General features: G+C 52.4%; 2 protein-coding genes across 2 annotated transcripts; both read left to right on the forward strand.

Annotated features, from left to right (window-relative positions):
* The first annotated feature begins 9,412 nt into the window (after nucleotides 1–9,412).
* On the forward strand, nucleotides 9,413–18,894 carry MATK (megakaryocyte-associated tyrosine kinase). The gene is made up of 13 exons (XM_076359497.1): nucleotides 9,413–9,610; nucleotides 14,578–14,634; nucleotides 14,853–14,966; nucleotides 15,117–15,232; nucleotides 15,568–15,787; nucleotides 16,783–16,876; nucleotides 16,977–17,042; nucleotides 17,199–17,298; nucleotides 17,390–17,474; nucleotides 17,652–17,725; nucleotides 17,835–18,030; nucleotides 18,418–18,504; nucleotides 18,646–18,894. Exons 2-13 carry the CDS (start codon nucleotides 14,626–14,628, stop codon nucleotides 18,826–18,828), a joined length of 1,344 nt encoding a protein of 447 aa, XP_076215612.1. The 5' UTR covers nucleotides 9,413–9,610; nucleotides 14,578–14,625; the 3' UTR covers nucleotides 18,829–18,894.
* Nucleotides 18,895–20,122: 1,228 nt separating this feature from the next.
* LOC143170902 (complexin-3-like) lies at nucleotides 20,123–21,697 on the forward strand. Its single transcript, XM_076359574.1, is given in 5 exon segments — nucleotides 20,123–20,197; nucleotides 20,199–20,273; nucleotides 20,276–20,385; nucleotides 21,031–21,118; nucleotides 21,470–21,697. Coding segments are annotated over 5 exon segments (576 nt in total).
* Nucleotides 21,698–23,326: the final 1,629 nt, after the last annotated feature.

The following is a 23,326-nucleotide window of genomic DNA, read 5'->3' on the forward strand; positions in this document are numbered from 1 at the left end:
TATTATTATTATTATATTATTATTATCATTTTATTTCAATTATTAAACTGTTTTTATCTCAACCCACGAGTTTTTCTCACTTGTGCTCTTCCAATTCTCTCCCCCATCCCACCGGGTGGGGGGGAGTGAGCGAGCGGCTGCGTGGTGCTTAGTTGCCGACTGAGATTAAACCACGACACTAGCCATTTAAAAAATGTTTTCTATAACATTTTTCTCTAAACTCATGTTGAAGTGATGTTACAGTTGAAAGGGAAATAACTTTATCACTTAAAAAAAACCCTGACAATCTAAGCATAGCAGAATCAAATCTCAAGTGTATTTCTTGAAACATTCCGGAAAATTATTCCACAATTAAACTTGGTTTTGACTGTTCAAGCCAATGTCTCTAAAAACCTTTTGCTCCAAGTGTTCAGTCATCTTTGGACATTGTACTTTAAGTCTTGTCTGAGTTATGGCTTTGAAAATATCTGAGCACAAGAATTGTCAACTTTTTAATTTGGCCTGGGAAGAAGATTGCGTACTTCTAAGAGATTATTGTGTGGTCATTCAGAGTTGTCTTTACTGGAGTTCTTGTCTAATGTCCACTTTTATACCAGAGTATTTACAGCAGGGTGCCAGTATTTACTCCTCACTCCTAAAGAAGCTGAGACAAATCTGTTTTGTCTGTGAGATCAGCTATGCATCTGAAGTTGGTCTGCACTGTTCTTTGTAGTTTGTCGAGCCTAGGAACTGTTGTATGAATAGAAGTTTAGAAGCAGCTGATTTCTGAGAACTGCTCACAGAGAAGGGGTGCTGAGGATGAAGAGGAGGAGGTGGCGTGAGCCTGTTCAGAAATATTCTGGAATATTGAAGGCACCTGTGTCTGGTGTGTAGCATCATATAGATGTTCATGTCCGCTTGTAATAAAGAGTAAGCTTATTAAATCTTTCAGGCCTGACTACAGTTTTGTAGTTGATATAATAACCATCATCAAAGAAATAACTACAGTTAAATTTGCGTTTGCGGAGCACAAAGATTCTAGGAGAGTCTCAAATTACCTTTTCTTTTGGAAGAATTCTTACCACTGGAAGAAATTCCCTGTCTTTGCAGAGATCCTATCTTTGCAAAGAGTAACTTTTTAATGTTACTTGTTGGACGTTGCGGGCAGTCTGAATGCGAGACAGATACTCAAGTGGAAGCTTTTGCTTAACAAAGCAAAACTTTTAGCATGGGCATTGGTTCTGTGTTGCATCAGAGGTGCAAATCTCAGCAATAAATTTAATCCACTACTGTCAGCTGCTATAATAATTGCTATAATGACAAGGAATAGAACAAATTGGGGAAGATTTTATGGTGATAAACAACTGACAATAGTATGAAGGATTTTTAACTTAAATGCTATTAAGGATGTCTTCCTAAATAGTAAAGAATTGGGCTACTAATCCAGTTTTCTTCATTCACAGGCTAATAAAAATAGAGGGAACAAGCAACAGACTTGTGGAAGAGAAGGTGATGAAACCAGAAGCAGAGCTACAACTACCTCTGAAAAATATACCTGGAGGGCTGCTGGATGTACAACCTGTTTTACATGACCATGTAGAAGAGGTTAACATCTTTCCTCGCAAGATAAATTGCTGTGACGCTTTTGGTTTCAGACATACTCATCATGATTTTTAACATATTTGCAACATTGTTTTTTCAACAATACTTGATCTAGCTGTGAACTTATTCCATGCTGTTTTATTTTGTACATAATTACCTTACTCTGATTTTTCAAGTATACATTTATGGGATTACATGCAAGGTTTTGTATTAGTGGGGCTTTTTTTTCTGTGGGTAAATACTGTTTTCAATGCTGCGCCAGGTGATGAAACATTTAGATTGTTTCCATTGTTGTTATTTCATGAATTCCTGAAAATGTTACTTTGCTTTTAGTTATGAAATTGTACATTAAGATTTGAAATCTAAATTAAATCTTCAGGTATAGCACTTCCAGTGAGATCAGTTTTTGTTCTTCCCGTTCTCACTATAAGCAAAAGCAGATAAAAAGAAAAAAAAAAAAGCAAGTGTAAGAATTATTTATGCCTGGAAAAAGCCCATGATGACACAGGCAGGTGACTGACTGAATGCCAGGGAGTGGGTGGGTGCTGCAGGAAGTGGTAATGATCTTCAAGGGAACATACTGGGGTGCACTGTGGACTCAAAAAAACTGCTAGAAGAAATTCTTTGCTAGAAGATGATTGCTTTTTCTTATGAGCTTTAAAATGAAGTCATATCCATTATGATGACAAATACTGTCTTGTCACTGTATGTGAATGAATCATGCTCTAGTTAAATTTCTATGTGGGGTTTTCAGTTGCGTCTTTCTAGAGCCCTTTACAGCTTAAATGGATGTTGCATTTCTTTCCTGTCTTAAATAGCATTGTAATGTTGCTGTGAGCTTTTAAAATAGCTGTTGTACATTAATCAATGGGTTGGCAAAATTTTAATAAGGAACAAGTGTGTGCATCTTGTGAAAGTACATTCTGGTGAGAAATTCCTAAATGCAAAACAGTTGTTACGGTCATGGGTCGTTATTCTGAACAACATGTTTTATGTCTCAGATTGGAAATGATGAAGGAAAAAATATCCGACTTCACTGTAAGCTCTGAGTGCAGTTTCAATGGGTTTGTATTTAGTATTCAGAGAGTGGTGCTGGAATCTTACCACCAAAATAAAATATGTGATAGGAGGTGGGGAAAAACATTCTACTCTTGCATACACCCATAAAACTGCAGTAGGTGAGTGATGGAAAAATGCCAGTAAATAACAGAAATATCCATGGAGACCCCCAAAGACTTAGTCTAAATGACAGAGGTGATATATTCTGCTCTTCTGTGTGCTTTTGAGGGAGAATTTCTTGTATGATTACTGCAGTTAAGAAGATTACCAGGCAGCTGTAAAATCCTGCATACACTCAGTTGTCTCAGCTCTTTAACATTTTTAGAAAGAAGCTCTGAACTGAGCTCTTCATTCACTTGAAATTCATCCCTAGGAAGCTCTGTTTATTATCAAGTGCAGGTCAAAGGGTTTTTTTGTGTGTGGTTGTTTTGGGGGGGGGGGTGGGGTCTGTTTTGGTGGTAAAGTAGAAAAGATAATTTCTTGGCTATTTATATGACAAAAATTATCACAGAAGTCGATATGTTCCTGGTGGTTTTACAGGCCTGTGACAATGCAATCTAGAAACTGATTTCAAAGTGCTAAAAAAAAAACCAAGGCAGAGTCCCAAGGATGGGCAAATGTCTAGAGAAGCAGCAAGGTTTGGTTAAAGGTAAGCATGTTTGCTTTGACTTCTAACATGTCACTTTTATCCTCTCCATAGGCAATGGGACTTTTTGTAGAAAGGCATCAAGCCTGTTAAATCCTGGCAGTGGCAGGCGGCATGTTGTTGAAGGTGTTGTGTCGGGAATACTGTTGACAGGTGGGTATCACAGCATTACCCAGGAGCCTCGCTAGAACCTTTGGCACAGCAGCTCATGCTGTGGATGTTGTTCCTCAGTTCTGTCGCCTTCTGGTTGTCTTCTTATGGAAGTGTGTTAAGTGTGATGTTTTGACTCCTCTGCACTGCTGAGTTGCTCTGTTAAAATAATATTGATAGCAACGCTCTCTCCAGGAAGGAGGGACCTGTCTACCTTCTGATTAGTAAGGAAAGGCCAATACTTGAATTTGTCAGAGATGTATTTCAAGCCCCTAGGCCCTCACACTTGGCTTTTACAAAGCTCATGTTGCTTTTCTGAAAGCTTGCAGTCATTATTTATAGAAAAGCTTTTAAGGGAATTCTCAAATGCTGTAACTGTGTGCTCATTCCAGAGAATCTAAAGCTTGATCAATTCGTCACGTTTTCTTACTTGAGGTAAAGCAAAATTCCAGAACTATTTAAACAGTTTTTAAACTTTAATTCTTTGCCTGCTGAGTTTTGCTGTTAAAAACCTGACTACAATATGTTTATTTTTGTGCTGTGTTTTCTTTATCATATCTTGCATTGTCAGATGAACCTGGGCTGCAAGATCCCTGTTAGAGAGGTACGTTGGGAGCTTTGGAGGCTGCGCGCTGTCAGGAGTGAGATGATTCACAGCCCATGCACAGGTAGAAAAGAAGAGCAGTTAACAACAGTTAAGGAGGACACTTTGGTAAATGTTCCTGGCAGTGGTATACTGGACATCCCTACTGCAATTACCACTTTTAAACTACTGAGAGATGTGGTCTGCATTTTAGTTATTACTATATTTCCATCATTGGTAACACCAGAAATTGTGTTGATGTTGCTCACTTTTTAATAAAGGGATTCATCAAAATGAATGAATATTTTAAATGAGAGTCCAGTTGTCTTTAAATATAATGCTACTTGTTTTAAATGTTTCTGTCTGCCATAGAGTCCTCTGTCACATTTTTTTATTGCCTATGTGGAAAACCATAGAACTTATTGTAGCACATAAAATCGTACAGTACATAACTCAAGCCTTCTTCCATTCTGTTTGCTTAGTCGTTCTTAATTTGGTATGCAGTAGGAAAGGTAATTTACATATAATTACTTCTTTTTCATTGACACTTAAAATTTGCCTGACTGTGCTGTTTCTTTGCAATGAAAGCATTGACATTCTTGACCAATATTGAATAAGCAAACATTAAAATCCTACAGTTCTTGTGTTTAAATATGATGAAAGAGAATCGAGTATGAGACTAAATTAAAATTGCTGTAGCCAGTCTTGCCTGAAACCTCTGTGGCTCAGTGCAGAATTTTAAGACGACTTCAGCTTGGACACCAAATTCTTGGTTTCTTATTTTCAAAGTGGCTGGCTACCTTAGCTTTAGGTGAGTGTTTGCAATATAAGCTTAATTGCTATGTATGATGTAGTGGTGGTGATGATCTAAATAACTTTAAATTCCAGCTTCCATAGTCTGTCGGGGAAGAACTGCAGATTTCTACATATTTCCTTCATACAGCTGCCTTCGTTTCAGTTGGGTTGTTACCATTTTATCTCCTCCTTCTCCTAGCATGTTTTAAAAATGCTGGCTTTCAGGAAAAAAAAAAAAATAAACAGGGGACTTGGAATGGGCCCCTTGCCATCTCCAAAAAATACATTTAATGCATGCAGTAAAAAAAGAAGAGAGACAGCTAGAAGACCAGAGGGCGAAGGAGGTGGAAAAGACGACAAAAAAGAAGATGCTGCCTAATAATGATACTGCGTGTATAAAATAATGTTCATATGGTTACGATTTTTATATATAAAGAGGTCCTGGTTTAGTCTGATATCTTACATTTTTAATAACTTTTCCTTGAAATAGTGTCCTGTAGGTAGCTTTAAATTGTACTATAATCACTACAGAAATTGCATCATTGTGTAAGAGTGAAGTTGCCTGTAGCAACAGTTCCTTTCCTTCTGTTCGGTCTCCTTCCCCTCCCACTCCCTTGCTCTAGAAGAAACTCTTCCTGCAGCAAAACAGGTAGACAGTCAGATGCTATTAAAGAAAACAAACAAACAAACAAACCCCAACACACACACACACCCGGCATTGTGTGTATTCTTTATACATTTTCTTTATTACTTTAGATTTCTACCCTCAAACTGGAGGCAGTTTCTAGCCTGGCCTGAAGTGGCTGAAACTGCCATGTTTTGTTATATGGGTTGGGTTTTTTTTTTTTACCCCACCCCTTTTGGAGCGGGGGTCTTGCGCTTCAGGGGTTACTGGTTGGGAGCAGTGACGTGCAGAGTTGTACAGAGATACGTAGCTGCTTGCTTAGAGCCTTTTTGGTGGTTTTGGCAAAGTTGACCAAGCAAATATGTGAAGGACAGGCTTTACCGTGGTCATAATGATACCTGGAAAAAGAGTGCAATGGAGGAAAACAGAGTTGCATGCTTTTGTTGTTCTGTGTGATGTTGCCAGTTAGCTAGCGGATTGTCACAGCCTTCAGCTGCATGCATATGTTCTTCATTTAAACTTCAGTTTCAAATCGCTCTTCACATTCCTTGAGGCTTTTTGAAGTATTTTGAACAATGGCTTTTTAGAACTTACTGAAAAACATTATTTCTGCACTGTTTATTGTCAAATAAAGCTGTTTCTTCTTTAAGTACTTTTTTTGGGGGTATAAAGCAGGTTCTGTTTAAATATTCTGGGTTAATAGTTATAAGACATACAAAAATACATATTTGAAGAGGGATGCATTTCAGTGCTTCCATAGATGTTTAAATAGATGCATTGTTGTATTTAACTAGTACAGTGCAGTGTGTTCTGAACTAAAAGGTGCTCACAGCTAGCTGGCTCTGCCATCCTTCTGTACATCTCGTGTTACCATAACCTCACGCCGAAGCCTTGACTCTGATCTTCCTTTTGCCATACAGTTATCCTCATCTGTTTCTGGTAAATCAGAAAGATTGGGAAGTGTTGAAATATTGTGAGCAATTTCTAGCCTTTTACCTTAGTTAGATCAAAAGAGGATGAAATGGTTCATCCACTCCAAAAAGCTTTCCTCATTAGAAATTAGGAAGTAAAACCATTAGACACTGCCACAAGTGCTGCCAGAGATGAAAGCCAAGTTATGATACCAAATACTGAAGAGTTTAAGTGATGTAGCAGTCCCTGTTCAGGGTGAGTGACATAGATGCCTGTAAAGGCCAAGAACCTAGATGTGGAACATGCCTCTAAGTGCTGCACGTCAACCCCCAAAACAGTCACGACACACAAGCACGGACACTGCAGCGAAGGCCTGATGTGTCCAGATAAAACAGCTGCCACAACAGTGGGGTTTGGGTGTAACAAACGGAGGTGGTCACCTGTAGCAGTGCATCTTCCACTTGGCCCTTGTGCATGCCCGATCTACTTAACTTGCTGGGGCGTAAATTTGTGCATTGCTCTTTGCTCTATAAGGGTTTAGTGAAAACATCTTTGCTGTCCACGCTGCTCCTTGGGGCTGCTAGGGACAGAGAGGAATCCCTCTTGGAAGCGTCAGTCTGGCTCCTGGTAATGCAGCGTGCGTAGTGTACGGGTACACAACAGCATCTGAACCCAGTGTTGTGTACGACTGCGTGGAGCAGGGTAAGGTTAAGGCATCGTCTAAAGCTCCAGCCATTACCTAGGGTGAAACAGCCTTTCAAATGATCCTCTATCCAAGTGACCCAACAGTGTTGTTGGGTTGAAATATAAACTTTTGCTATGAAAAGGGGTGTTTAAACCAAGTGATGTTCTCTTTGAATGCTGGAGATTGGATGTCAAAGACCAAGTTAGACATCCTATGCTGCCCTTAGGAGCAGTAGGAAGCAGGCAGCCCCGCTGGACAGCTTGGCTTACTCAGGGTCAGTGTTTGAAGCAGGTCAGCTGAGTTGCACTCTGGAGGTGCCCATTTTTCCTTTGGCTGTAAAGGGAGCCAGAAGGGACCGGGATGTTTGACTTCAGATGCTAAAAGGAGAGGTAAAAAGAATCCCCCCTGAGTTGTGGAGGCAAGGTAGGGAAGAGTTGTCTGCTTTTGTGATGTATTGCCATTTTCTGATTCCCTTTTTAAAGGTTTGAAATGCAGGGCAGATTCCTCAGGCTGAGAAGGCACACTTCTGGTGAGCCCAGCTGTATTGTCAGCATGGACTGAAGGGAGTTGAGGCAGCAAAAGAGAGCCCACTGGCTCTGGACTGCCAATGCCCGAATCTGTGCTGAGAAGAAAGGAGCTGTTTTTTCTGTACAAAACGTGCTGCTGTACCTAATGAATATTGTTGCCCGTCCTTCCTGCTCCAACCTCTGCTTCCTTGCGTAACTTTCATTCTCATCTTACCAGGAATGGCACTGCTCAGCTGTTTGTTCTGTAGGACGTTGCGCTTGTGACTGCGAGCCTGACTTTCCCTGACTCAAAGGAAGGATGCCAGGAGTGCAAGGACAAGTGCTTGAAGCCTCAGCCTAGGATGTGACAAAAACATTTCCCATACAATTGCACGTTTACCCAGCGACTTTGGAAGTGCTACAAAATCTTGATGTTTCGGCTCACTGTAGGCTGTTTTGGAGGGACCTGGGCCAGCTGTACAACACTGAACTGGGCTGTGCAGTGTGGATATCTACTTTGCTGCACCAGAGAAGAGAAGAAGACAGTTTTGAGTCTCAATGTATTACAGATTGAGGCACTGCCCAGGTGGTATATAAGATATATATAGGGGGAGACCAGCTCTGGCAGAAGCAAGTGGGAGTCTTTTTGCTGGCCATACAGTAGGACAGGGAAAGCCCATTTATTAAGTGTGAGCAAGTTGTTCCCTATGTGTGATGCTGAGTTCTTTGGGCCGTGGTCACGTCTGTAGCAACGACCGGATGTGGTAAAACCCAAAAGTACGAAACACTTCCATTTGTCGCGGAAAATACTGCGCAGACCCCAGGAGATCTGATGCTGAGCCCCAGGAGCGTGGCACAGGGGCTGTAAGGATGTACTCCTGAGTTTCTTCTCAAGCTTGAACAGACCTGGTATCTAAGGGTCCATCCTCACAAATCCAGAGGATAATGCAAGGAGTGCTCCTGGGGAAACGCATCTCAAGAATCCTATGAACAGACTGGCTCGAAGGGCTTGGGGACATTGTTTGTTGATGGAAAAATATAACCAGGAGCTGAAACTACTGGCTAATTTGGAATAGTTTTCTTCTATGCTGTCTTTGCCCTTGAATTGCCAGTATTTTTTGAAGGTTTAAACACCATTTTATTAAAAACAAAACAAAGTACACACACACCCTCCCCCAAGACCCCTGAATGAAGTATGGTGTTTGCCTGAAATTGCGTTTTCTTCTTTTTCACTGTTTTGCTCAGAATGTTGGAAATGTTGAACGTCGGTGCAAAACTGGTCTCCAGTTTTCTGGCTGGGATGATGAGCTGTGGAGGCGATTATTCCCTCCCCACTAGTTGCAGATGCTGGAGGATATAGATAAGCCACTGCCATTTGACAGTGGTGTTCATTTAAAGGTCTCTCTGCAATTGCCCGTTCCAGCCTGTTGATGCATCTGTGTTTTCATATAGAGCAGCAAGGCGCGGCCGTGCTCTCGGATCAACCTCCCCGAAGTCTCACAGAAGTCGGTGCTGAGATGGGATTAGACTTCGGGATCCCTGGTCCCACCATGTCCTCTCCTGAGTCTCAGTCTCCCCAGAGAGCTGCTGCCACCATGGGCACCTGCTCCTTGAGTAGCTGCTCTGATGATGGCAATGGAGGTGGTAACAGAAATCTGTCTATTTGCATAGTGGATCATTAATTTTCTGTGAGTGCTACACAGTGCTGCAGGATGTAGGATCTGATGATCTCCAGTTCATTTCTAGCGAGGTTGTGTACTTGTGCCCTCAAAGGGTAAAAGTTGTTTTAAGTGTTGTCAAATAATGAGTCATCGCTGATTAATGTTTGACTGTGCAGGCGGTAGGCACTAGGACCTCTGGGACGCTGCATCTGCAGCCCTTACCAGAAGAGAAATCAGGAAATAACGCAGTAGCTCTTTCTGGGAGTATGCCCTTGAAAATAAAGCTTTGCTGCTCCATATGAAAGAGAATTTACTCTCCAGGAATTCAGGAATCTGAGTCCAGGCTTAACTGCGAGCTACCCCGAGACATCGTTGCCCCCAAGGCCCTGCATGGACGTTGCTGGGAGGTAAGTGCAAGGGTCTGTTAGAGTTGCTGAGAGAGGTGACGTGTTGTTGTGTCTGCTCTGTCAGTGGAGAGGGAGGGACATAGTGTTTTAGTGTTAAGAGTGTTGTGGTCAGTGGGGAAAATGGCTAGGTGTCACCTGTTTTTCATCAAAAGATCTGTACTTGCCGTTTGTCCAAGTGACCCTTAGTGTGGCCGGGTGTTTGTAAAAAAGGTTCTCCAGCTTGTTTCAAAGGTGTGTGCACAACACATCCGGCTCCAATTTCAGTGCAGAGGTGCAACCTGCCAACGCCTGTGTCCCCTCTTCTGCCGCTGTGCTGTTGGGTCCTGGCAGCTCCTCAGCTGGGGTAACGCTGTACACTGGAAACAAGCCTGAACTCTCCAGTTTAGGGTTGGGATGGCTTCACCAAACCCCACCGTGTTTCTGTACTTCTCATCCTTATTGCAAATACTCAGGTTAACTGATTGAAAAAAAAAAAGTGTAGAACAGCTCCAAAACAAAGAGGGGGGCAAATAGCTCCTCCCAGGCTTTCTTCCCACGCGTCCTGCTTGTGGGAATGTTCATTCCAGTGATGGGAACCACAGGGACCAAATACCTCCAAGAATAAATAGTGGCTTTAGGACAAGGAATGTGAGTGGCACCAGGAGGAAGGTGATTCACTGCCATTGCCCGCTGGTGGCTGGGTGGAGGCACCGGCCGCTCTGCCAGCAGCAGGTATCCATGTGGGGGTGCATGTCCGGCACTCGGATCCCTAGTGCCAGCTGGGCAGAAGAGAAGCCGGGCCCTTGGGTGCTCAGAGTGGAGGATCTGTCCCTTCCAAGCACCACCCACTGTCTGCACACAGGGGCAGGACTGAGCAAAGAGTTGCTGCTTTTCACCAGAAATTACTGTCCTGGAGCAGCAGAAAATGAAGGGCCAACTGTCAGAGTCACTGCCATCCTTCCTGGCTCAGCGAGCATGTCCCTCCTCGTACCAGGTTGTACCATGGCAAGGGGTATGGAGCAGACCCTGTCCTTAAGCTCTGTGCCCATGAGGTCCTCGCCCACCCTGGAAGTGAGTTGAGCTGCATCCAGTCACATCAGACTTTGGCTGTGCCTGCTGGGCAACAGGCACGGAGCAGCTGCCTTTGCATCTCTAAGTCCACCAAGATAATAGGTGTGTCGCAGATGGGCTGCAGTACAAGAGGATGTCTGTGCTAGCTAATGATGCTGCCTGCTAATATTAACCTTACAAGAGCTGCAATTGTCCCTTTTTTGTTGTTGTTCTGGATAGGGACTGGCACGGTAAGCCCTCGGCTCCTCACCGTCATGGAGACAGGCTGAGGTTTACCACCAGTGATGCAGAGGAGTGACTGTGACTCACCCTCCAAAAGAGGAATAGCGCAAAGACTGTCATCTCTGCTCCAAGGAGCTGAGTGAGCCCCCGCACCTCTCCCAGCCCAGCAGAGTCAGGGAGACATCGTCCTGCTCTGGCTAGAAGTTTCCAAGAGGCCAGCAGTGGGGTTTCCCGAGAGTGGTGCAGTCAGCGCTGGGTCCCAGCCCCGCATTGTCCTGCCCAGGCTCTTGTGTTCACTGAGCACCAAGAAAACCAGTGCATGAATGAAATCACCTCTCCCCCTCCTCAGACGTTTCTCTTCTCTGGAAGCCAATGCTTCCGTGGCTGTTTTGAGGTCTTGGAAACAGAGAGGAGCACCAAGCTGCTGGGGTAGCTTCACACTATCTAGTTCTCTGGTACAAAGGAGCAAGGTGGGCATGAAGCGGATTCACCTATGTGGGACGTGGGTCTCATTGGATGGCATCTTTGGCAAAGCTGAAGAGTGTGAGTTGCGAGCATTGAGAAATCGCACCTTCCTTTAGAAAAGGAAAGAAAGCGTCTGCTGTGCAGTGACAGAGAGAAATTCCAACTGCAAAATGGATCTGGAGGAAGGGTGCTGAAATCAGAACAAAACTTACAGAAACCATGACTTGACTTTTAAGAGTGCGGTGGGTGTGGATGATGCCGCGGTACGGGGATGCACGGCAGCCCAGGCAGTGCCACCAAGTACACAGGCTTGGTGTCAGCGACCCAGCGGGTGGGCTGTCCCCGCTCCAGCCCCCTGTGCTGCTAAGGCAGCAGGAGAGGATTTGCCCAATGAGTCCCACCATCCACAATTTCAGTTGTTCAAGGAATTACTGGATGGAACCCTCTGGGAAGCTGTCCTCAGGGATAAAGGAGCTGGACAGAGCTGGTAGCTCTTTAATGACATTTTTCTTAGAGCGCAAGAGCTCTCAATTCCCTTATGTTAAAAAACTCAGGCAAGGAAGGCAGGAAAGCAGCGTGGCTCAGTAAGGACCTCCTGGTCAAACCAAAGTGTAAGAAGGAAATGCACAGGCAGTGGAACCAGAGACGTGCATCCTAGGAAGAATATAGGGATGCTGCCTGGATATGCAGGGATGGGATCAGGAAAGCTAAGGCACAATTGGAGTGGAATTTGGCAAGGGATGTGAGGAATAAGAAGAAGGGCCTCTACAGGTACATTGGCCAGAAAAGGAAGATTAAAGAAAATGCGTGTCCCCCCTTAAATAAGATGGGAGAGCTGGTGACAACCAACATGGAGAAGGCTGAGGTACTCAACTTTTTTTTTTTTTTTTTTTTGCCTCAGTTTTCAATGGTAATCTCTCTCTCAAGCCCCTGAACCTCAAGGCAGGGCCTGGGGGAACAAAGTCCCTCCTATTGTAGGAGAAGATCAGGTTCAAGACCACCTGAGGAACCTGAACATACATAAATCTACAGGATCCAACAAGATGCAGCCCAGGGTCCTGAGGGAATTGGCTCATGTAGTTGCCAAGCCACTCTCCATCTTATTTGAAAAGTTGTGGCAGTCAGGCAAAGTTCCCAGTGACTGGAAAAAGGGAAACATCACACCCATTTTTAAAAAGGGTAAAAAGGAGGACCCTGGGAACTACCGACCAGTCAGCCTCACCTCACTGCCTGGTAAGAACATGGAGCAGATCCTCCTGGAAGATATGTCGAAACTCATGGAAGACAGGGAGGTGATTAGAGACAGCCAACACGGCTTCACCAAGGGCAAACCGTGCCTGACTAATCTGGCAGCCTTCTACAACAGAGTGACTGCATCAATGAACCAGTGAAGAGCTATGGATGTCATCTACCTGGACTTCTGTAAGGCCTTTGATATAGTCCCCCACAACATTCTTACCTCTAATTGGAGAGATATGGGTTTGAGGGTAGACTGTTAGGTGACAAAGAATTGTCTGGATGGCCGCGTCCAAAGAGTTACAGTCAATGGCTCAATGTCCAAGTGCAAAGCAGTAACAAGTGGTGTCCCTCAAGGGTCCATACTGGGACCAATACTATTTAATATCTTCATCAGTGGTGTGTATAGTGAGATTGAGTGCACCCTCAGAAAGTCTGCAGATGACACCAAGCTGAGTGGTGCAGTTGATTCACTTGAGGGAGGGGATGCCATCCAGAGGGACCTTGACAGGCTGGAGGAGTGGGCCCATGTGAACCTCATGATGTTCAACAAGGCCAAATGCAAGGTCCTTGCACCTGGGTTGGGGCAATCCCCAGTATCAGTACAGACTGGGGGATGAAAGGATTGAGAGCAGCCCTGTCGAGAAGGACTTGGGGGTACTGGTGGATGAAAAGCTGGACATGAGCCAGCAATGTGCGCTCGCAGCCCAGAAGGCCAATCGTATCCTGGGCTGCATCAGAAGCAGCGTGGCCAGCAGGTCGAGGGAGGGGATTCTGCCCCTCTGCTCTGCTGAGACCCCACCTGGAGTAGTGTGTCCAGCTCTGGAGCCCCCAGCACAAGACAGACATGGACCTGTTGGAGTGGGTCCAGAGGAGGCCACGGAAATGGTCCGAGGGCTGGAACACCTCTCCTGTGAAGAAAGGCTGAGAGAGTTGGGTTTGTTCAGCCTGGAAAAGAGAAGGCTCCAGGGAGACGTTATTGCGGCCTTTCAATATATAAAGGGGGCTTACAAGAAAGACAAAGACTTTTTACCAAGGCTTATTGTGACAGGACAAGGGGCAACAGTCTTAAACTGAAAGAGGGTAGGTTTAGAGTGGACATAAGGAAGAAACGGTGTACGATGAGGGTGGTGAGACACTGGAACATGTTGCCCAGAGAAATTGTAGATGCCCCATCCCTGGAAACGTTCCAGGTCAGGTTGGACGGGGCTCTGAGCAACCTGATCTAGTGAAAGATGTCCCTGCCCAGGGCAGGGGGGCTGGACTAGATGATCTTTAAAGGTTCCTTCCAACACAAACTATTCTATAAGACTATGATCCTCCCATGGAGGTGATACTGGGGATGAAGGGCTCCATGAGGAGAAGACCCACAATTCTGAATTGGAAAGCGGCCACGTGCATCCCAGTATGACTAGTTGGTGGCAGGGGGAGCACAGGGACCTTGTGGTATCATCCCACGGCCAGCGGATGTGACAATCCTGCCTTGGCCCAACCTTGCCTGACAGCGTCCCCCCTGCGGTGGGCAGCCCCCGCGTCAGCCCTGCCGCGTCCCACATCAGCGGGGGCCCTGCAGCTGGTGCCTCTCGTGGCCCTGGTGACTTGGAGCTGCTGAAACAGGAGGTGAAAAAACAAGTTCCTGGTAAAACCGCATTCCCAGCCGCAGCGATGGGCTCCTGTTGTGCCAGCAGTGCTGGTGGGCGGTGGAGCGCATCTTTGGACTCCAAGGCAGGGAGAAGGGGCAGGGGCCGGGACAGCTGGGTCCTGCTCCCACCTGGGTTTGGGACAGGAGTGTCCCTGGGGTACAGCGGCTGGGCAGGGTTTGCAGCCTGCTCTAAGCCTTTTTCTCCCTCCTGTGGTGTGGGGCTGCCCCAGGTGATGGACAAACTTGCAAGGAGCTGCGTTGCCAGAGGAGCCTGTGGGGACAGCAGCGGTGGCCTGGGACAGGCCAGCACAGCCCCATCCCTCCACAGCCCCCTTTGGTTTCTTCTCTGCAGGCGGCAGCAGGAGAGGACAGGGAGTCCCTGATGCACTGACGGCCGACCATGTCCGGGGTGAGCAGGGCTGCCACAAGGATGCCAGCACTTCCCCTGCTGACATCAGGGTGACATGTCCCCCCAGAACCACAGTGGGGTGGAGGGGGGCTTGTGCCCAGTGCCCCTTGTCCCCAGCCAGGGCTTCAGATGGTCCTTGGAGCTGGCCCTGATGGCTGTGGGAGGCGGAGGGGGGCCAGCTCTTGCTGTCCATGCTGATGCTGCCCTCTCCCTTGCAGAAACACTGGCCCCCCGGGACGCAGTGCGTCACCAAGCACGACCACACCAAGCCCAAGGCCCGGGAGCTGGCCTTCCGCAAGGGTGACGTGGTCACCATCATCGAGGCCGTGGAGGTGAGCCCAGTGGGTGCTTGGGGGACTTACTGCCACGGGAGGGCATGGATGGGACCCTAGTGCCATCAGCTGAGCCACCGGAGCCAGCCTCCCCCCTTCCCAGTGGGATCCCCCCTTCCTTCCCTTGCTCTGAGACCCTCTCACCCCCAGGGCAAAGGCTGGTACCACGCCAGGCACAACGAGACGGGGCAGGAGGGGCTGCTGGCGGCCAGCGCGCTGCGGGAGCGCGGCGCCATCCGCGTCGACCCCAAGCTCAGCCTCATGCCGTGAGTACAGCCGGGGGGGACCCGGGGGGCCGGCGGCCCAGCTCAGCCCCTGGGAGCTGTGACAGCCGACGAGTCCAGCACGTTTCCCTCCAGCCAGGTTTTGGGTGGGCAGCTGGGGGCAGAGCAGCCCTGGCGATGGAGGGATTTGCTGGGGCCAGCACCTGGCTTTAAAGTCCCCCAGTTGTGCCCACCCAGTTTGGACGGACCTTGCAGGGAGGGGGTTTATGCAATGGGGTCTACATAGCTTTGGTGGGGGCTCTGCTCTCCCCATCTCGCTGCTGGTGCTGGGGGAAGCCCGCCGGCACGGCCCCTCTCCCCAATGCCCCTCTTCCCAGCTGGTTCCACGGGAAGATCTCGGGGGTGGAGGCAGTGCAGGAGCTGCAGCCTGCCGAGGACGGGCTGTTCCTGGTGCGTGAGTCTGTCCGGCACCCCGGTGACTACGTGCTCTGTGTGAGCTTCGGCAAGGAGGTGATCCACTACCGCGTGATGCATGAGGAGAACACGCTCAGCATCGACAGCCAGCAGTACTTCTCCAACCTCATTGACATGATCGAGGTGAGACACACACCACCCCCCCCCGCCGGGCGGTGAGCCCCACCAGCGCTGGACTGAGGGCAAAAACCTCATGGGGTCACACGGAGCAGTGGCAGGTCCTTGTCCCTTTCTCCTGTGGTTTTCATTTGGTTTCGTTACCTGGTGTAATTCTCTGTCCCTGCCAAAGATTTGTGATTCCCACTCCGTTTGGGGTGCAGTGGACAGATCTGGGATGCCCCGGGGATGCCCTCTGCTTCAAACCAGCTGTGCCGGCAGCAGCCGTGGTCCCCTGCCCAGGGCCACCTTTCCCCCCATCCTGCTCATTTGGTGCTTCATGCAGCAGCGGGGCTTAGGGCATTTTGGAAAAATGTCTCTGCCACCCCTGGACCCTGGACGAGGTCTGAGCCCTGCCGAGGCTTTGAGGCGTTTTGCCGCGTTTCTCTCCCCTGTGAACCCCGCTTTCGCCTGCTGACCCTGCGGGGCTCCCAGGCTGCCGCGTTAGCTCTCCCCCTCAAGGTCCATCTTCACCCTGTCGCGTAGCTGCTGCCTGTCTCCTCTCTGGGGGGTTGCACTCTCATAAGTTTTCCTCATTTAGACACAACTTCTGCTTTCGGGTGGGTCATTTCCCCTTTCAGCTGCCCCACTCTGTAACCACGACAGCTGTCCTGCCGCTTCCGCTCTGTGTCGCCTCTGCAAACCGCCCTCGGCTGCTGCAGTGCCTGCTGGGGTTTTTAACCCCATCGGCTGCTGTCCGGCAGCATCCTGTGTCGCTCATGGTCCATCACGGTGTTTCCCTGGCTGTGCCTGGAGAGGAGCAGGGCTGAGACAGGGGCTGTGAATTGCGGCGCTGGGGGAAACGCGGCATTTCGTGCTGCCCGGGCTCCAGGCCCCTTGAGGGTGGCGATGGTGGTGGGGTCCCATGGAGCATCCCGTGGCTGTTTCCCGGCTCCACGCCCTGAGCCTGGGGGTAAGAGGTGGCATCGCCGCATCGCCTCCATCTGTCCATTCCTCGGCAGCACTACATGAAGGAGCAGGGAGCCATCTGCACCAAGCTGGTGAAGCCCAAACCAAAAACTGGGATGAAGTCGGCCGAGGAGGAGTTGGCCAAAGGTAGGGGACGGCAGGAGAGGGTCGTGGTCTGGGTTTTGGGGACAAGGCAGCATGGCCCCGCTGGTAGCCCCTGCTAACCTGCCCTTGTGCCCATGCCCAGCCGGCTGGTTGCTGAACCTGCAGCACCTCATGCTGGGAGACCGCATTGGGCAAGGAGAGTTCGGAGGTAGGTGAGAAGATGGCATTGGAGGTTCCCTGGCTGCAAGCTTCCCCAAATGGCACCCCCTGACGTTTCCTCCCTGTCCTGTGGCATTGGGGACTCAGCCTGGGACACAGGGGGTCGGGAGTGGGGCTGAGCCTGACCCCAAGCATCCCCTCCCAGATGTCCTGCAGGGTGAGTATATGGGGCAGAAAGTGGCCGTGAAGAACATCAAGTGCGACGTAACCGCCCAGGCCTTCCTCGCTGAAACGGCTGCCATGACGTGAGTGCCCCGTGGGGGGATATGGCCCAACCCTGCCCCATGACCCAGGGATGAGAAGGCACCCCCTTGACCCGGATCCCCTCCATTTCAGGAAGGTCCGGCACAAAAACCTGGTATGTTTGCTCGGTGTGATCCTGCACAACGGCCTCTACATCGTCATGGAGTTCATGAGCAAGGTGAGAGCACCCGGCTGGTCCTCGGCCAGCAGGACCCGTCGCTGCTCAGATTTGGGGACAAAATCCACATTTGGGGGCTGAGTTGGATGGGTGCCGGGTGCTGCAGCCCCTGTGGGAGGCAAAGTCTCTGGGCAGCCCCGTCCTGTTGGTCCTTACACGTTTCTCCTCCTCTGTCAGGGCAACCTGGTGAACTTCTTGCGCACGCGGGGCCGGGCGCTTGTCCCGACCCAGCAGCTCCTCCTGTTCGCTCTGTAAGTCCATCTCCCTCCCTCCGGGCTGGGGACCTGTGCTCTGCATCCCCCTGGGAAGCCCCGGGAGACACATGGTGACACTGTGCTCTGCCTCGCTCGGCTGTGGCAGGGACGTGGCCCAGGGCATGGACTACCTGGAGTCCAAGAAGCTGGTGCACAGGGACCTGGCTGCCCGCAACATCCTCATCTCCGAGGAGAATGTGGCCAAAGTGAGCGATTTTGGCTTGGCCCGGGTCAATCCCAAGGGTGCAGATGCCACTTTGCTGCCCGTGAAGTGGACAGCCCCGGAGGCCCTGAAACACAACGTGAGTGATGGTGGGAAGGGAGGTGGGGCTGGGGGTCCTTCTGAAGCAGCTCGCCCCCTTGGGTCCCCCCTGCTCATCGCCCCTCCTGCCGACCCGTCCCTGCCCTGTGGTGGCTTCTGGCACATTCAGCACTGCATCTCCTGAAATTCGGGCTCTGTCCTGACCAGCCCTCACCCTGGTGCATAGCGGGGATTGGGGCAGCTCTGGCGGGATGCGGCAGGATGGACCCAGAGGTGTGCGGGTGATGGGAAGGGAAGGGGAGTCGCACCCCGGGGATCTCGGGGTGGCGGGGGGCAAGTGCTGTCTCCTGCCTTGTCCTTGGGGAGGGATGGGGTCACAGCACGGCCCCCCGGCCAGCTTCAGCCTCCCCTTCTCCTGCTGCCGCAGAAATTCTCCTCCAAGTCGGATGTGTGGAGCTACGGGATCCTCCTGTGGGAAGCCTTCTCCTTCGGACGAGCGCCCTACCCCAAGCTGGTGAGTGCTGTGCTGGGCGATGCCGCAGGTCACACCCCGCTGGCACTGATGGGTTGGGGACATCCCACTGTCCCCTGGTCAGGGCGAGTCTCCGGCGGGGCGGGGAAGGAGGGGTCCCAGCTGGCTTCTCCATCCCGCCAGAGCCTGAAGGAAGTGATGGAGCTGCTGGAGCAGGGGTACCGCATGGAGCCCCCCGAGGGCTGCCCGCCCGCCGTCTATGCCCTGATGAAGAGCTGCTGGGAGCTGGAGCCAGGCAAGCGGCCGTCCTTCAAGAAACTCACAGAGAAGCTGCAGAAGGAGCTGAAGCGCCTGAGGGACATTTAACCCCTGTCCCGTTCCCAGGACCCATGGCCAGAAGCCCCCCGGACCCGCCAGGGTTGGGAGCGGCACAGCAAGGGGTGGCCGGGCAGCGGGGTGGCCCGCAGTGCCGCTCTCTCCCAGTGGAGATGGGGCAGCAGCTTGGGGGGTTCTCTCCTCCCCTGGGGCACCCAAAGAGGAGGCAACAGCCTCCCTCCATCCTGGCACGGGTCCTTCTTCCCACCACACAGCCCAGAGAAAGTTCCCATGGAGTTGATCTCCCTCGACCTGCTGGGGTGGGGAGAGCAGCCCCCAAAGCGGGGCCATGCCCCACACACCCCACACTCAGCCCCAGATGGTGGGTGCCCCACGTGGGGTCCCTTCAAGCTGCCCCTCCTGGTGACAGGGGACAGGACGGGACATCTCTGCTTGCTGGAAGATGAAACCTCAACCCCGATGCAGCCCTGCTCCAGCCACCCAGCCCCACGCGGGGACACCGGGCGCAGCCAGCTAAACCACCCGGATTTGGGCTTTTTGATTAAACCAAAGAAATTAGTTCAACAGCATCTTTAAGCCTCTGGGCTCAAATTAGGCCTATCCCTCACTTAGGACCTGGCAAAGCACAGGGAAAGGCTGGGGGGGGGCCCGGGAGCTCTGGCCCTCAGAGCCCCCCGCGCGCAGCCTGGCCTCTCTCCCCTCGGGGCTCTGCGCAGCCGGGGATTATTCTTTTAATCAGAGTCTGTATGGGAATTGCTTGCATATAGATTATGGGAGCGGGGCACGTCCTCTGGCAGCGGGAAGCCCCCGGCCCCGCCAGCTCCCAAGCAATCTCGACATCTCGGTGGAGCCGGGATTAATGGGGGCACGGGGCCGCACACGCGCGCGTGTGTGTGTGTGCGTGTGCGCCTGCCCGCCTCCTCGTCTTCCTTCCAGTCCTTTGACCCTCGATTGGGTTTTTTTGGCTAATCCTCTTGTGTCTCCTCTGCGCTGACTTCTTGCACCTCCAACCCCCCCCTGTGTGCCGGCGTGGGTGGCTCTGGGTGCCAACAGCGCAGGGCTCCCCCCAGCAGGATCCAGCCCTGTGGGTGCTGCTCTCCACTGGGGCCTGTGCAATGGGGGGACTTTCAGCCTGATCCAGGGTGCGCTGGGGCTCAGTGGCTCTTTCCACCTCCCCATCACCCCAGTGGGGCAGGACCCCGCTGTCCCCCCACACTGCTGTCACCCCCAAGCACCCTTGGGTGCAGCAAGCGGCACAGGAAGGTCTTTCCACCCCAGTGGCTGTGGCTTCCCTTCTAATGCCTTAATCCGCCCCTGATCCGCGATGCCCCTGGGGCAGCCGGTCCCGCTGACCTTGCAGGCGCCAGCCCCAGGCAGGGACCCGGTGGCGCCGGGCACCGTGGGACACAGGCTGCCACAGCTGCCCACCCATGGCTGCCTTCTTCACGGCCGCCCTGAAGAGCTTGCAGGGGGGGTGAGAAGGAGCCCCCCAAGGAGCCCCCCCAAGGATGGCAAGGCGGCCACGCTGCCCAACAACATGGCCCGTGAGGAGTTTGAGGAGTACCAGCGGCAGCTGCTGGAGGAGAAGTAAGGCTTCTGCCAGGGCTGGGGGCTCACTGGGGTGCCCCATGCACCAGGACTGGGGCCCCACCCGCTGTGGGCTGTCCCCAGGGTGGGACAGGGACAGGGAGGCAGGAAGGGCAAGGGACAGGGGCAGAGCGGGTGTCCTTCAGCACCTCTCCCTGCAGCACAAGAGGTCCCCATGGGTGCTGGCACAGTGCTGGGACAGTGGCTCAGTGCACCGTAGGTGACAAGGGGCACCCCCGGGTGTCAGTGCCCCGGAGTGGTGGCTGTCTGGTGCCAGCCCAGCACCCATGGAGCCGAGTGACAACAAGGGCCAGCATGGGATTGCATTAAGGTCCCACCTCCCTGGGTCCAGGTGCTGTGGGGACGCAGTGGCCCAGCATCCAGGAGCTGAGAGGCTGCAGGAGGAGCAAGTCCCTCCAATGGGCACCTTCACTGAGCATCTCTGCTGGGTGCTGGGGCTGGAGGGGCAGGATGTGGCCCTTGCCCCCAGATCCCTATTGCAACCCTCCTGCGGACCTTTGCATCCCCTTCTTCTCCAACCCTGGCCCAGGGCTGGCATGGCCATGCTGCTGCTGGAGAACCAGGGTGATGCTGGGGGGGGGCTTGGTGAGGCAGGGGGTGACAGTGTGGTGCCTGCTGCTGCAGGATCGAGCGGGACAAGGCCTTTGCGCAGAGGAAGGCAGAAAGGGTCACTGTGCGGATACACCTGCGGGACAAGTACCACCTGGCCCAGGTAAGGACCAGCCCGCCCACGGTGGGACCTCGGTGGGTCTTCCCCTGGATCCTCCGTCCACCGGGACAGCCCCAGGCCGGGCGGCTGCCAGGCCTTCCCCAGGATGGAAGATGATTCCTGAAGAGGGCAGCAAACGGCTGCTGTCTCCGTCTGCACCATCTGCCCGCCCACGTGTCCGTCCAGCCGTCCGAATCTGGAACTGGACAGTCCTGGCGTCCCCCCCATCATCCCCAACACCCCTACAGTGCCCGGCTGGCCCTGAGGGACCTGCTCTCCCCCGTCCCCCACCCCATGGCTGATGGGTGCCCAGGTCTGCCCACAACCCCGACGCTGTCTCCCACCCATATGCAGGACGAGCGGGATGATGCTCAGCTGCACGTGGCTGGCAGCGCGGTGGAGCTGCTGCAGGAGCTGGCTGCCATGGTGCAGAGTGAGGAGGAGGAGGAGGAGGAGGAGGAGGAAGGTGGCGCCGGGGCCTTCGCTTTCCTGACAAAGCTGCGGGAGGTGGACCTGCCGGCGCTGCAGGACCGTGCTCTGGGCAGCGTGGATGAGGTGAAGGAGAAGTGCGCCCTGATGTAGCTCAGCCCCTGCCCCCCCCCCCCCACTGCCCCCCTGGGAGCAATGGGATGCGGGTGTTACGGTTGCCACTACCTGGGGGTAGGGGTCACAATACATGTGCTGGGGGTGGGTTTTCCTCCCCAAAACCATTCCCTGTTGCTTTTCCGGGGTGCGCTGGGTCGGTGCTGGGATGCAGGACGCCTGGGTCCCCTCCAGCTGTGCTGGCCAAGCCCCTCCCCACAGTGCCCCTGGTGTGAGCCCCCAGACAGGGCGGGCGATGGTCCCTGATGCTCCATCACCCCCAGGAATCAGCCCCGGGACCTCGCGCACCATTTGGCTCAATAAACCATTTGCCAGCACCAGTCTGGTCTTCCTGCCATACCCATCGTCCGCACAAACCCTGTCCTGGGCAGGTGGGGGGGGACACGATGACACCGCTGCAGTAAGGCTGCTCCACATGCCCTCAAGACAGCACCCACCCCATTAAATTTGGCTGCTGGATCTGGATCCCCCTTCTGCAGCAGCCCCCAGGCACAGCCACACCCCAGCACTGCACGGGAGCCAGTGCGACCCAGTGCCCCCCCCCCTCCCCGGGGCATCCCTTGGGGGCAGCACCGGCGGGGTGGTGTGGCAGCATTGAACCCCCCCTCAAGCATCCCCCTGCCAGTGCAGGCAGCGAGGGGGTCCCTTTGGCCAGGGCCAGGGTGCCCCGCTGCCCCTTGCCCCTGCTCCCGGGCATTCGGCAGCGGCACTGGCTTAAACACCGCTGCGCCGGAAGGCTGGGGGCTGCTGAGATCACTAATACCTACCTATTTTAGTGAGGTCTAATCTGCCTGAGTCGCCTGTCCCCAAGGACTAAGCTAGCTGAACCCTTGTAAAATGTACCGCCAGCGTTGGCCCCAACGGCACCTCCCTCCCAGAGCAGGAGCTGCCGGGGGAGTCACGCTGTGTTTGCATGAAAGAAAGGACGCACTGAGCCGCCTCCGTCCTCCCCGCGTCAGGGCCATCTGCTCCAGAAAGGCCTGCGGGGTTGGCCCTGCCCTGGGCTGCCCACGGCTGCGGTGGTGGGGCTGGGAGTGGGCGGCCGAATCCCACGCAGGTGGGGTGGGAGTTGTGCCACGGAGCTCACCGCTGTCACAAGAGCCACAGGTCTCAGCCACCCCAGCTGGAGCACCCAGAGCTGCAGGAGCTCCAGCAAGGAGGTCTCTGGGTGCACGAGGTGCTTGGTTCCCCCCCCCAGGCACCCACCCCTCCAGGTACCAGTCAAGGGGCTGGTGACTGCTGGAGCATCCCAGGGAGCTTGTGACAGGCACACCAGGGCTGGACACCTGGGAGCCTACTCCTGTTTGGTGGCCCCGCTGTACCTGCCATCCCCACCATCCCTGCTATCCCCACCATCCCTGCTGTCCCTGCTGTTGCTACCATCCCCGCTCTCCAGCCTTTCTTCAGAACTTGCAAAATCTCCCATTCGGGCACAAAAATCCACCTGTGTTGCATGGGATGGGGCTGTCCGTGTCCCCACCGGTCCCCCAGCCAGGCCCCCGATGGGGCGGCAGCAGCCGTGGCACCCGGCACAGCCTGTTCCCACCCCACGTCCCCGCTCTCCCTAGGGCTGGGGCTCGACACGGAGTGCCAGCAGCTGGGACGGTG

This window comes from Aptenodytes patagonicus, chromosome 25, assembly GCF_965638725.1.
Source record: "Aptenodytes patagonicus chromosome 25, bAptPat1.pri.cur, whole genome shotgun sequence".
Taxonomy (NCBI): Eukaryota; Metazoa; Chordata; class Aves; order Sphenisciformes; family Spheniscidae; genus Aptenodytes; species Aptenodytes patagonicus.